This window comes from Triturus cristatus, chromosome 7 (assembly GCF_964204655.1).
Source record: "Triturus cristatus chromosome 7, aTriCri1.1, whole genome shotgun sequence".
NCBI classification, from domain to species: domain Eukaryota; kingdom Metazoa; phylum Chordata; class Amphibia; order Caudata; family Salamandridae; genus Triturus; species Triturus cristatus.
This window is the reverse complement of record NC_140590.1, coordinates 5144804-5158096: the sequence shown is the minus strand read 5'-3', so window position 1 is coordinate 5158096 and position 13293 is coordinate 5144804. Positions and strand designations below refer to the sequence as shown.

At 60.4% G+C, this 13293-nt stretch overlaps 1 protein-coding gene across 1 annotated transcript in view; it reads left to right on the top strand.

Annotated features, from left to right (window-relative positions):
- The window catches only part of LOC146808671 (uncharacterized), an 88351-nt gene that overhangs the window by 52303 nt on the left and 22755 nt on the right, over positions 1 to 13293 (top strand). The window contains exon 3 of the mRNA XM_085614211.1: positions 1653 to 1803. Coding sequence (XP_085470337.1) covers positions 1653 to 1803 — 151 coding nt within the window. The remainder of the gene's footprint in view (positions 1 to 1652; positions 1804 to 13293) is intronic.

Genomic DNA, 13293 nt, shown 5'->3' with positions numbered 1-13293 from the left:
CTCCCACCAAATGGTTCATCCTTCTCGTGGTCTCAGTCTATGTTCTCTTAACTCTCATTCTCAGCCATGCTGTCTTAAACATGCTGTAGTTGGCTTCACCTCTCTTCGTATAGCCTTGCTTTTCTTGCTATCCCCTCCCTCTTTAGGGCCTCTTGCTTGCTGTCTCTCCCTCCCAAATGATACCTTCCCTTCTTTTTTCATTGCCTTCAATCTTTTCTGTCTCTTCCGCTTGCTGACTGTGTCTCACATTGTCTTGCTGTCTCTTTCTCTTTTGTTTTATTCCTGTTCCTTCTGTCTCTGTAAACCCAACCCCATCTCTCCCTCAATCCCTTCTTTCATGTCAACTGTTAGACGGACCGGGAGGGTCGGCCGAGGACAAGGGGAGAGGTCTCCGGGGAGAGCCGTCTCCAGCGATCGTACAGATGAATAACTTCCCCCCCACAGATATACACCACACAAGGATAAGATTTAGCGTTCTTTATAGGTGATTTCTTAAGGTACGATGAAATGGTACAAGGAGGTCTGGACTCAGGGGTCCCCTCGATTCGAGTCTCTTGGTTTGGGGAAAGGGGGTAGCGGGACAGTCTGGTTACCAGTCTGGTAGCTGAGATGGTATGGTGGATAGCTCACAATCCTCAAGCTCGGTGTTCCAGCTTGGACGGGCCGCGGCAGCGCCAGCAGGTCCCGGTGAAGATGGTCGTTACACGGTCCGCGGCAGCGCCAGCAGGTCCCGGTGAAGATGGTCGTTACACGGTCCGCGGCAGCGCCAGCAGGTCCCGATGAAGGTGGTCGTTACAACGGTCCGCGGCAACGCCAGCAGGTCCCGACGAGGATGGATGTTGCAGAAGGCCGCGGCAGCGCCAGCAGGCAGGACGATAGTTCACAAGGCAGGGCTACGGCAGCGCCAGTAGTCCGTCAAGGATGAGTTCTCTCGGTGTCTCTCGACTCCAGGATACAACTGCCTTCCTGCTCTGGAGCTGCCCTAGTTATAGGTCTGGCGCCCTTTGATGTCCGGACCCTCGCACTTGGAGGTCGGGGGGTCCGGGATGAGGGAGTCCAGACACCCAGCAGGGGGTGGAGCCAGCGCCTGGGGGAGCTGGAGGGTGATCGGCACCTGGCGGGGGAGAGCCCTCGACGCTTCTTTCTCCCATTGACCTGCCAAGTGGTCCGTTCACCTCCTGGGTGGATGGTGGTGCCGGGATGTCGGGGCCGGCCAGGCCCAGGGTTAGAGTCGGGCTGAGGCCGCGCGGCCTCGTGGCGCAGTGTCCAAGATGGCGGCTGATCCGGCCGGGGGAGCCGGTAGTGGTTCGGCCCCATGATACATGGATGTCCGGGGGCAGGAGTTCTGTTGGGAGACGGGGTGCGGGTTGCCCTTGGGGGTAACACCTGGGAGTCCGGGGTTTGGGCCCTGTCGTGCGGGGAGGGAGCAAGCCCTTCATGTGGCCTGTCCAACATCAACCACCAGCTTTCTGTCTCTTTCCCACTGTTTCCCATCTCACCTGTCCATACCTTAGTCACTCCCTGCCTCCCTCCATGCACCGCTACTGCTCCCACTCGCAATCTCTCTTGCTACCGCCCTATCATACATACCTCTCCAGCGCTCGTTCACTCCCTCTCTTTCTCTCACCCTGTGCTTCTCTCCTGTGCTGCAGTGTGCCCAACTTCGACCCATCGTGAGGAGTACCAAGCAGATGACTGGAGCGCGTCCCGTATACTGGAGGATTCACTGGGCCAGTATGTGAAGCCGTACACAGCTGGCTTGGTGGACACCATCAGATCCTCGCGGATCTGGGGAGCACTGGGGTGAGTGTGTCAGAGATGCATCAAAAAAGGCACTCCTGCTATAAGTAAGAGTTCCTAGGGCAAGGAAAATATCAACATTTCGCGCATGTCAAGAAGATGGATTTATCTAATGTCCGCCCGGCGTTGGGTCAGAGATCCCGGCTCACCAACTCTGTCAGGACCGGAGGCGAGGTTTATGCTTCTCTTTCTTGTACTACTCTTAAAACAGCAGTCCATCACATCAACGTTTTTGGAAATACTACATTTCCCATGACACCCTACTATAACATGATCTACCATAGAGCCTAAGCCCTATAAAACCTCCGGCCAGCACTCCAGCGTCCTCCTTCTTTGCTGCTTTGCAGGCCCTTAGGTGCATTTCTGATTATTCCCTGAAACATATATGTAACTGTACTACAGTGCAGTATGGGCTTTATACCATGTATTACTTCCAATATTGTGATTGTTTATTGCTTGTTATTTGTGTGTAAGCTGTCTGCGGTGATTTGTGTCGGTGCTCGTCGTGTCCCGCGGCCTCGCCGCGTTGTTAGGAGAGGAAGTGTTTCTCCTTCCGGAGGGGCTGTCAGCTGGCGCCTGATGTTATCATGGAGTGGGAGTTTGGGAGAGGGGCCTCAGTCTGCCTGATGCGAGGTCCATTGGGCAGCCCCTCGCCTCCGTGGCGGCCCTTTTTATTGCAAAAACCAAAGGAAATGATGGACGGAGTGTTGAACATTGCGAGCACTCACCCCCAGTCAACTGATCTGGGTTTAATCCATCACCGTTCTTTAGCCCACTCTGCCACCCCAGTTCAGACATGGCCATGTGCAAATCAGTCTGACCCTGTGCCTCATGGGAACAGTCCAGCCCGAACTGCCAAGCCATGTCTTCCCTGGACCGGAAACAAGCTTCCTAGGACCGGTTTCTGGCATTTCAGCCGTCTTCAGCCAGGCTTGCTTGAATCCAGTGGCAAAGTGAGCAAGGGACTCACGTTTGAGCATACCCTGCCAACTTATGGCGAACAAAGCAAAAACCAAAGGGCCCTTTTCATTGCCCCTCGCCTCTGTGGTGGCTCTCTTCATTGCCCCTTGCCTCCGTGGCAGCCCTCTTCATTGCCTCTCGCCTCTGCGGTGGCCCTCTTCATTGCCCCTTGCAGCCCACTTCATTGCCCCTTGCCTCCGTAGCGGCCCCCTTCATTGCCCCTCGCCTCCGTGGTGGCCCTCTTCATTGCCCCTCGCCTCCATGGCGGCCCTCTTCATTGCCCCTCGCCTCCGTGGCAGCCCTCTTCATTGCCCCTCGCCTCCGTGGTGGCCCCCTTCATTGCCCCTCGCCGCCCTCTTCATTGCCCCTCGCGTCCGTGGCGGCCCTCTTCATTGCCCCTCGCCTCCATGACTGCCCCTTCAGTGCCCCTCGCCGCCCTCTTCATTGCCCCTCGCCTCCGTGGCGGCCCCCTTCATTGCCCCTCGCCTCCGTGGCGGCCCTCTTCATTGCCCCTCACCTCCGTGGCGGCCCTATTCATTGCCCCTCGCCTCTGTGGTGGCCCTCTTCATTGCCCCTCGCCTCCGTGGTGGCCCTCTTCATTGCCCCTCGCCTCTGTGGTGGCCCCCTTCATTGCCCCTCACTACCTTCTTCATTGCTCCTCGCCTCTGTGGCAGCCCCCTTCATTGCCCCTCACCACCCTCTTCATTGCCCCTCACCTCCGTGGCAGCCCTCTTCATTGCCCCTCGCCTCCGTGGCAGACTTCTACATTGCCCCTCGCCGCCCTCTTCATTGCCCCTCACCTCCGTGGCGGCCCTCTTCATTGCACCTCGCCTCCGTGGCGGCCCCCTTCATTACCTCTCGCCGCCCTCTTCATTGCCCCTCGCCTCCATGGTGGCCTTCTTCATTGCCCCTCGCCTCCGTGGCGGCCCTCTTCATTGCCCCTCGCCTTCGTGTTGGCCCTCTTCATTGCCCCTCGCCTCTGTGGCAGCCCTCTTCGTTGCCCCTCACCTCTGTGGCGGCCCACTTCATTGCCCCTTGCCGCCCTCTTCATTGCCCCTCGCCTCCGTGGAAGTCCTCTTCATTGCCCCTTACCTCTGTGGCAGCCCTCTTCATTGCCCCTCGCCTCCATGGCAGCCCTCATCATTGCCCCTCACTCCGTGGCGGCCCTCTTCATTGCCCCTCGCCTCCATGGCAGCCCTCTTCATTACCCCTCGCCTCCGTGGTGGCCCTTTTCATTGCCCCTCACCTCTGTGCCGGCCCTCATCATTGCCCCTCGCCTCTGTGGTGGCCCCCTTCATTGCCCCTTGCTGCCCTCTTCATTGCCCCTCGCATCAGTGGCAGCCCCCTTCATTGCCCCTCGCCACCCACTTCATTGCCTCTCGCCTCTGTGGCGGCCGTCTTCATTGCCCCTCACCTTCGTGGTGGCCCTCTTCATTGCCCCTCGCCTCCATGGTGGCCCCCTTCATTGCCCCTCGCTGCTCTCTTAATTGCCCCTCGCCTCCGTGGCGGCCCCCTTCATTGCCCCTTGCCACGCTCTTCATTGCCCCTCGCCTCTGTGGCAGCCCTCTTCATTGCTCCTCGCCTCCGTGGAAGCCCTCTTCATTGCCCCTCGCCTCTGTGGCAGCCCTCTTCATTGCCCCTCACCTCCGTGGCGGCCCTCTTCAATGCCCCTCGCCTCCGTGGCGGCCCATTTCATTTCCCCTCACCTCCGTTTCAGCCCTCTTCATAGCCCCGCACCTCCGTGGCAGCCCTCTTCATTGCCTCTCGCCTCCGCGGTGGCCCCCTTCACTGCCCCTCGCCGCCCTCTTCATTGCACCTCGCCTCCGTGGCGGCCCCCTTCATTGCCTCTCGCCGCCCTTTTCATTGCCCCTCGCCTGCGTGGCGGCCCTCTTCATTGCCCCTCGCTTCCTTGGCGGCCCTCTTCATTGCCCCTCGCGTCCGTGGCAGCCCCCTTCATTGCCCCTCGCCTCCGTGGCGGCCCTCTTCATTGCCCCTCACCTCTGTGTTGGCCCTCTTCATTGCCCCTCGCCTCTGTGGCAGCCCTCTTCATTGCCCCTCACCTCCGTGGTGACCCTATTCATTGCCCCTTGCTGCCCTCTTTATTGCCCCTCGCCTCCGTGGAAGCCCTCTTCATTGCCCCTCACCTCCGTTGCAGCCCTCTTTATTGCTCCTCGCCTCCGTGTCAGCCCTCTTCATTGCCCCTCGCCTCCGTGGCAGCCCTCTTCATTGCCCCTCGCCTCTGTGGTGGCCCTCTTCATTGCCCCTCGCCTCCGTGGCGGCCCTCTTCATTGCCCCTCGCTGCCCTCTTCATTGCCCCTCGCCTCCGTGGCGGCCCTCTTCATTGCCCCTCACCTCCGTGGCGGCCCTATTCATTGCCCCTCGCTGCTGTGGCGGCCCTCTTCATTGCCCCTCGCCTCCGTGGTGGCCCTCTTCATTGCCCCTCGCCTCTGTGGTGGCCCCCTTCATTGCCCATCGCTACCCTCTTCATTGCTCCTCGCCTCTGTGGCAGCTCCCTTCATTGCCCCTCACCACCCTCTTCATTGCCCCTCACCTCCGTGGCAGCCCTCTTTATTGCCCCTCGCCTCCGTGGCAGCCCTTTTCATTGCGCCTCGCCTCCGTGGCGGCCCCCTTCATTACCTCTCGCCGCCCTCTTCATTGCCCCTCGCCTCCGTGGCGGCTTTCTTCATTGCCCCGCGCCTCCGTGGCGGCCCTCTTCATTGCCCCTCGCCTCCGTGTCGGCCCTCTTCATTGCCCCTCGCCTCTGTGGCAGCCCTCTTCGTTGCCCCTCACCTCTGTGGCAGCCCTCTTCATTGCCCCTTGCCGCCCTCTTCATAGCCCCTCGCCTCCGTGGAAGCCCTCTTTATTGCCCCTTACCTCCGTGGCAGCCCTCTTCATTGCCCCTCGCCTCCATGGCAGCCCTCATCATTGCCTCTCACTCCGTGGCGGCCCTCTTCATTGCCACTCGCCTCCATGGCGCCCCTCTTCATTGCCCCTCGCCTCCGTTGTGGCCCTTTTCATTGCCACTCACCTCTGTGGCGGCCCTCTTCATTGCCCCTCGCCTCTGTGGCGGCCCCCTTCATTGCCCCTTGCTGCCCTCTTCATTGCCCCTCGCCTCGGTGGCAGCCCCCTTCATTGCCCCTCGCCACCCTCTTCATTGCCTCTCGCCTCTGTGGCGGCCCTCTTCATTGCCCCTCACCTTCGTGGTGGCCCTCTTCATTGCCCCTCACCTCCATGGCGGCCCCCTTCATTGCCCCTCGCTGCTCTCTTAATTGCCCCTCACCTCCGTGGCGGCCCCCTTCATTGCCTCTCGCCGCCCTTTTCATTGCTCCTCGCCTCCGTGGCGGCCCTCTTCATTGCCCCTCGCTTCCTTGGTGGCCCTCTTCATTGCCTCTCACCTCTGTGGCAGCCCCCTTCATTGCCCCTTGCCTCCGTGGCGGCCCTCTTCATTGCCCGTCGCCTCCGTGGCGGCCCTCTTCATTGCCCCTTGTTGGAAAGGCGTTCGCCGGAGGGGGGTTCGATACACGTCTTGCCCACCCCTTTGACCCACCTCTCCCAAGTAGGCCGAACCAGGCGCGCACACCCTGAACTTACACTACGAACAGAGGTACACCACACGTATTCTTTGTAGGACGATAGGTTATTTTATCGAAGGTTTCAAGGGATCTTTATGATCCAAAGCGTAAGGAGTACATCAGCGGTACAAGAGACTGCAAATCTGTGGTAGGGGAATGGGGGTAGCGGGACAGTCTTTGAAGGTAGTGTCTCTGCAAAGTACCCTGCGGATAGCTCACAATCCTCGAGCTGGAGGGTGTCGTTTCTCTGGGCGATCAATTGCCAATTCGTCCTCGAGGGGAGCGCCGTGAGTCACTCAGCAGGCACAGGTGGTCGGAGTTTGGGAGCCGCGACCTTGTCCGCAGGGCTCAGGTGGTTCGAGAGTCGGGGGCCGCGAGTCACTCAGCAGGCCCAGGTGGTTCGGGGGTCGGGAGCCGCGATCTCGTCAGCAGGGCTCAGATGGTTCCAGGTCTTCTCTGCCATTCGTTCCTCCGGCACCCCTTGTTATACTCCCCCTGCCCTTTGAAGTCCGGAGTCTTCGCAGAGGGGGGCCTTGGGTGACTGAGGGGGTTCAGCGGGATTTCCTGCCGCTCGTGTCTTTGGTCTTTTCAGGTGGGTCTGGGAGGGACCCCAGACGCTGGTGGCCGATCGAGTCCTCCCGGGGGAAGGCGATCCGAGGTGTTACTGGGCTGGCGCCTCTTGGTCTGGCTCGGGGGTTCCCGCTCCCTCGGGCGGACATGCGTGGTAGGGTGTCGAGTCTGTCGGGGGCTCTGGCCGGCCCTCTGGTCTGTGTGGCTGGGGCGGCCGGAGTCGGAGATGTCGTGTCTTGAGGGTGGTTGCAGGTGGTCTGGATGATCGGGAGGGCATACGCCGTGAGGCCGGTCTCACACGCATCCCCCCCAGCTGAAAGGCGCGGAGAACTACCCATCCACTGGGGGATTCTCCTCGCCGAAGCGGAAGAACCGGGACAGGCCGTCGGCGTTGGCATGATCCGCCCCGGGGCGATGCTCGACAGTGAAGTCCATCCCCTGGAGGGAGATTGACCATCGTAATAGCTTAGGGTTCTCTCCCCTCATCTGCATCAGCCACCGCAAGGGCCGGTGGTCCGTCTGCACTCGTAAGTGGGTTCCGAACAAGTAGGGCCGTAGTTTCTTGAGGGCCCAGACTACGGCGAAGGTCTCTCGCTCTATGGTTGTTAGACCTGGCCCTCGTAACATAGTCAGACCTGACCCCTGCACCTCACACCATCCCCGAGCCCCTGGCCTGGCCGATCCTTCCCACCAGAACACACACACCCGACCCGGACTTCCCCCGTCCGTAGGCCTTCCTCCTTCGGCCACCCCGGGCCCGCGTGCCCACTTCATGCACCAAGATGGCCGCCCGGCCCCAGCGCGACCCTAGCCTACAGGCGCCACTCCGGCTGGAGGACATCGCGCTCCCCTTGGGATGAGAGAGGGAGGAGCAGTTTTCATCACACCTCTGCGCTTCCCTGGGAAGGTGGGTTTCGATCGACCCGCCGGCCTCCCCGAGGGCTGGCTCCATGCCTGCTGGGTGTCTGGGGCTCCTCCCGACCCGGCCCTTAAAGGATCAAAGGACAATGGCAGGAAACCCCCAACAAGCGACCCCCAGGTGACAAGACCCCTGCCTGCACAGACTCCGGACATCAAAGAGGAGTCGCCCTATAACAAGGGGTGCCCTGGGACTGTCCGGCAGATTCGCCTTGGAAACACCTGAGCCCTGCTGAGTGACTCGCGGCTCCCTGAAGATCGTAAGACCTCCGAACTTGTGCTTGAGCCCTGCTGAGTGACTCGCGGCTCCCTGAAGATCGTAAGACCTCCGAACTTGTGCTTGAGCCCTGCTGAGTGACTCGTGGCTCCCTGAAGATCGTAAGACCTCCGAACTTGTGCTTGAGCCCTGCTGAGTGACTCGCGGCTCCCTGAAGATCGTAAGACCTCCGAACTTGTACTCGAGCCTGCTGAGTATCTCGCAGCGCCCCCAGACTCCCTTTGGTTCCACCGGACCCCACAACGACAAGCGTAACCCCCAGCTCGAGGATTGTGAGCTGTGCGCCAGATACGCTCCTGCATTTGATCCATTCCCCCAAAGACTGTCCCGCTACCTCCTAACCCCCCTCCAAGACTTTGTGAGCCCGCGCTCTACTTGTATATATATTGCCTTGCTGATCATAAAGATCTTACCACTCCGATCTGATAAAGATTTGCTCTTAAGAACTCTCGGTGTGGTGTCTCTTTGTCGTGTGGTGCCGAGTGCACGATCCTAGATACGAGATTCCTCCCCTGAGGAGTCTCCCGCCAGTGCCCGGCTACGATACCTCGAGGGTTGGTCTCAGGACAGTCAGGGCCCCCTCCGGGCCCCTCTGAGGTCGCCTTCTAACATTGGTGGCAAGCGACGGGATTCAGGCCCATAATCTAGAGATCGTACCGTGAACGGCTGACGCACTACCGAGAAAGATGGCAGAAGGAAACACCGTGGTTCTCGTAGAAGACGACGCCAGTACCGTGTTCCAGGTGGAACAGCTGGAAGAGTACACTCACAGGGAACTAAAGCAATTCTGTGAGGAACTCAGAATCGCTACCACTGGTCTCAACACCAAAGAAGATATGCAAAAGGCACTGAAAGCTTGGGTGGATTCGGGAGCCCCCCGCCCAGAAGGAGCGGTGGAGCCCCACGACGAAGCAGGACCCTCCCAAGGAGAACGCAGCAGCAACCAGGTGCGAGGCTTCGTACCAGACGGGGGCCTATCCCCGGAGGAACTCGCAGACAGAGAAAAAAGTCGCCATCACGAGCTCGAATTAGCCAAACTCAAAATTGAGGGCGAGTTGAAATTAGCCGAGAAAAAGCTAGCAGTAGAACAGTTGCGAGTGCAAGGAGAACTGGAAGAGAAGAAACTCCAACGAGAACACGAGGGAAGGAGACTTCAACTAGAACATGAACGCAGTTTGAAGGAAATAGAACTGAAAGCAATCAATCAATCAATCAGTGACACTTGTAAAGCGCGCTACATACCCGTAGGGTCTCAAGGCGCTGGGGGGGGGGGGGTGCCGCTACTGCTCGAACAGCCAGGTCTTCAGCTTCTTGCTGAAGGAGAGGTGGTCTTGGGTCAGGCGCAGGTCGGACGGGAGGGAGTTCCAGGTCTTGGCGGCCAGGTAGGAGAAGGACCTTCCTCCTGTAGTTGCTCTGCGGATGCGGGGGACGGCGGCGAGGGCGTGGTTGGCTGATCGGAGGTGGCGTTTGGGAGCGTAGAAGTTGACTCGGTTGTTGAGGTAGCTCGGGCCTTGGTCGTGTAGGGCTTTGTGTGCGTGGGTGAGGAGGCGGAAGGTGATTCTCTTGTTGATGGGGAGCCAGTGAAGGTCTCTCAGATGTCCGGAGATGTGGCTGGATCGTGGGATGTCGAGGATGAGTCTGGCTGAGGCGTTTTGGATCCGCTGGAGTCTCTTCTGGAGCTTGGCGGTGGTCCCGGCGTAGAGGGCGTTGCCGTAGTCCAGTCGGCTGGTGACGAGGGCCTGGGTGACGGTCTTCCTGGTCTCTGTGGGGATCCACCAGAAGATCTTCCGTAGCATGCGTAGGATGTTGAAGCACGCCGAGGAGACGCTGTTGACTTGCCTGGTCATGGAGAGGGAGGAGTCCAGGATGAAGCCCAGGTTACGTGCATGGTCTGTCGGTTTGGGTGCGGTGCCCAGGGCGGGAGGCCACCAGGAGTCGTCCCAGGCGGAGGGAGAGGAGCCCAGGATGAGGACCTCCGTCTTGTCCGAGTTCAGTTTCAGGCGGCTGGTCGTCATCCATTCGGCTACCTCTTTCATCCCTTCGTGTAGGTTGGCTCTGGCGGCGGCGGGGTTGTTGGTCAGGGAGAGGATCAGCTGGGTGTCGTCGGCGTAGGAGATGATGCTGAGGTGGTGTTTGCGTACGATGGCCGCGAGGGGGCTCATGTAGACGTTGAAGAGGGTGGGGCTCAGGGATGATCCTTGGGGGACGCCGCAGATGACTTCGGAGGCCTCTGACTTGTAAGGTGGTAGGCGGACTCGCTGTGTTCTTCCGTCGAGGAAGGAGATGATCCATTCCAGCGCCTTGTCCTGGATTCCGATGTTGCTGAGGCGCCGTATTAGGGTGCGGTGGCAGACCGTGTCGAATGCCGCGGAGAGGTCTAGGAGGATGAGGGCCGCTGTTTCTCCATTGTCCATCAGGGCTCGGATGTCATCGGTGGCGGCGATGAGGGCGGTCTCGGTGCTGTGTTTGGCTCGGAAGCCGGACTGTGAGGGGTCGAGGGATCCGTTCGTCTCGAGGAAGGCGGCCATCTGCTTGTTGACGGTCTTCTCGATGACTTTGGCTGGAAACGGGAGAAGCGAGATGGGGCGGTAAGCAAGAAGCAAGAAGCGAAGAAGCGCGGCCCCCGGGGAACCGGGAGGCGGCCGCCCCGACGGAACAAAAGGTCCACATCCCCAAGGATGTGGTCAAGGAATATTACAAGAGTGATGACATTCAGCAGTGGTTTCGGGCCTACGAGGTCGCCATGACCTCCCACCGGGTCCCGCAAAAGGATTGGGGAGCTGGGTTATGGGGACTGTTAGACGGACCGGGAGGGTCGGCCGAGGACAAGGGGAGAGGTCTCCGGGGAGAGCCGTCTCCAGCGATTGTACAGATGAATAACTTCCCCCCCACAGATATACACCACACAAGGATAGGATTTAACGTTCTTTATAGGTGATTTCTTAAGGTACGATGAAATGGTACAAGGAGGTCTGGACTCAGGGGTCCCCTCGATTCTAGTCTCTTGGTTTGGGGAACGGGGGTAGCGGGACAGTCTGGTTACCAATCTGGTAGCTGAGATGGTATGGTGGATAGCTCACAATCCTCGAGCTCGGTGGTCTAGCTTGGACGGGCCGCGGCAGCGCCAGCAGGTCCCGGTGAAGGTGGTCGTTACACGGTCCGCGGCAGCGCCAGCAGGTCCCGATGAAGGTGGATGATGCAGAAGGCCGCGGCAGCGCCAGAAGGCAGGACGATCTTTCACAAGGCAGGGCTACGGCAGCGCCAGTAGTCCGTCAAGGCTGAGTTCTTCTCGGTGTCTCTCGACTCCAGGATACAACTGCCTTCCTGCTCTGGAGCTGCCCTAGTTATAGGTCTGGCGCCCTTTGATGTCCGGACCCTCGCACTTGGAGGTCGGGGGGTCCGGGATGAGGGAGTCCAGACACCCAGCAGGGGGTGGAGCCAGCGCCTGGGGGAGCTGGAGGGTGATCGGCACCTGGCGGGGGAGAGCCATCGACACTTCTTTCTCCCATTGACCTGCCAAGTGGTCCGTTCACCTCCTGGGTGGATGGTGGTGCCGGGATGTCGGGGCCGGCCAGGCCCAGGGTTAGGGTCGAGCCGAGGCCACGCGGCCTCGTGGCGCAGTGTCCAAGATGGCGGCTGATCCGGCCGGGGGAGCCGGTAGGGGTTTGGCCCCATAATACATGGCTGTCCGGGGGCAGGGGTTCCGTTGGGAGACGGGGTGCGGGTTGCCCTTGTGGGTAACACCTGGGAGTCCGGGGCTTGGGCCCTGTCATGCGGGGAGGGAGCAAGCCCTTCATGTGGCCTGTCCAACATGCGTCCCCCCCAGCTGAAGGCGGGGAGAGTCACCCATCCTCTTGGGGACTCTCCTCGTCGAGGCGGAAAAAGCGTGACAGGCCATCTGCGTTGGCGTGGTCTTGGCCCGGTCGATGTTCCACAGTGAAGTCCATTCCCTGCAGGGAGATGGACCAGCGCAATAGTTTTGGGTTTTCCCCCCGCATCTGCATTAGCCACTGCAGGGGTCGATGATCGGTTTGCACCCGGAAGTGGGTACCGAAGAGATAGGGCCGGAGCTTTTTGAGGGCCCACACTACGGCGAAGGCCTCCCTCTCGATTGTGCTCCAGCGCTGTTCTCGGGCCAGGAGGCGTCTGCTGATGAAGGCTACCGGCTGGTCAAGACCCTCGGGGTTCAGCTGGGAAAGAACCGCCCCGATGCCGTGGTCGGAGGCGTCCGTTTGTACAATGAATTCCCGACTGTAATCGGGGGCCTGGAGCACAGGGGCGGTGCACAGGGCGGCTTTCAGCTTCTCGAAGGCCGCTTGACAGTCGGGGGTCCAGTTAATCTTCTTCGGGTGGTTTTTGGACGTGAGACCCGTGAGGGGCCCCACAATGCTGCCATAGTCCCTCACGAACCGCCGGTAGTAGCCGGTGAGTCCCAAGAAGGCTCGGACCTCGGTCTGCGTGACTGGGGGTTGCCAGGACTGGATGGCAGCAATTTTGAGTTGCAGAGGGGCCACCAGACCGCTTCCCACCTAGTGTCCGAGGTAGGTCACGGACCCCTGACCAATTTGGCACTTGCCGGCCTTAATCGTGAGGCCGGCCCGCTGGAGGGCTTGCAGGACCTCTCGGAGGTGGTGGAGGTGGTCGGACCAGTGGCGGCTGTATACAGCGATGTCGTCCAGGTAGGCGGCGCTGAACTCTTCGAGCCCCGCCAAGACCTGGTTCACTAGACGCTGAAAAGTAGCTGGGGCATTCTTCATGCCGAAGGGCATGACCTTGAAGTGGTAGTGGCCATCGGGGGTAGAGAAGGCGGACCGTTCTTGGGCCCGGGGTGTGAGACCGATCTGCCAGTAGCCCGCTGTCAGGTCGAAGATGCTGAGGTAGCGGGCAGCCCCCAGGCGGTCGATCAATTCATCCGCTCGGGGGATAGGATGAGCGTCGGTCCTGGTGACAGCATTCAAGCCCCGATAGTCGACGCAGTACCGGAGTTCAGGAGTGGTGCCGGGGGCAGCGGCTTTGGGGACCAGCACGACCGGGCTGGCCCAGGGGCTGTCCGAGGGCTCGATGACCCCGAGCGTGAGCATCTTGTATACTTCCTCTTGGATGCAGGCCCGCACCCGATCTGGTACGCGGTAGGCCCGGTGTCGGATAGGGGGACTGTCCCCAGTGTCCACGTCGTGCAAGCACCAAGGGGTGATC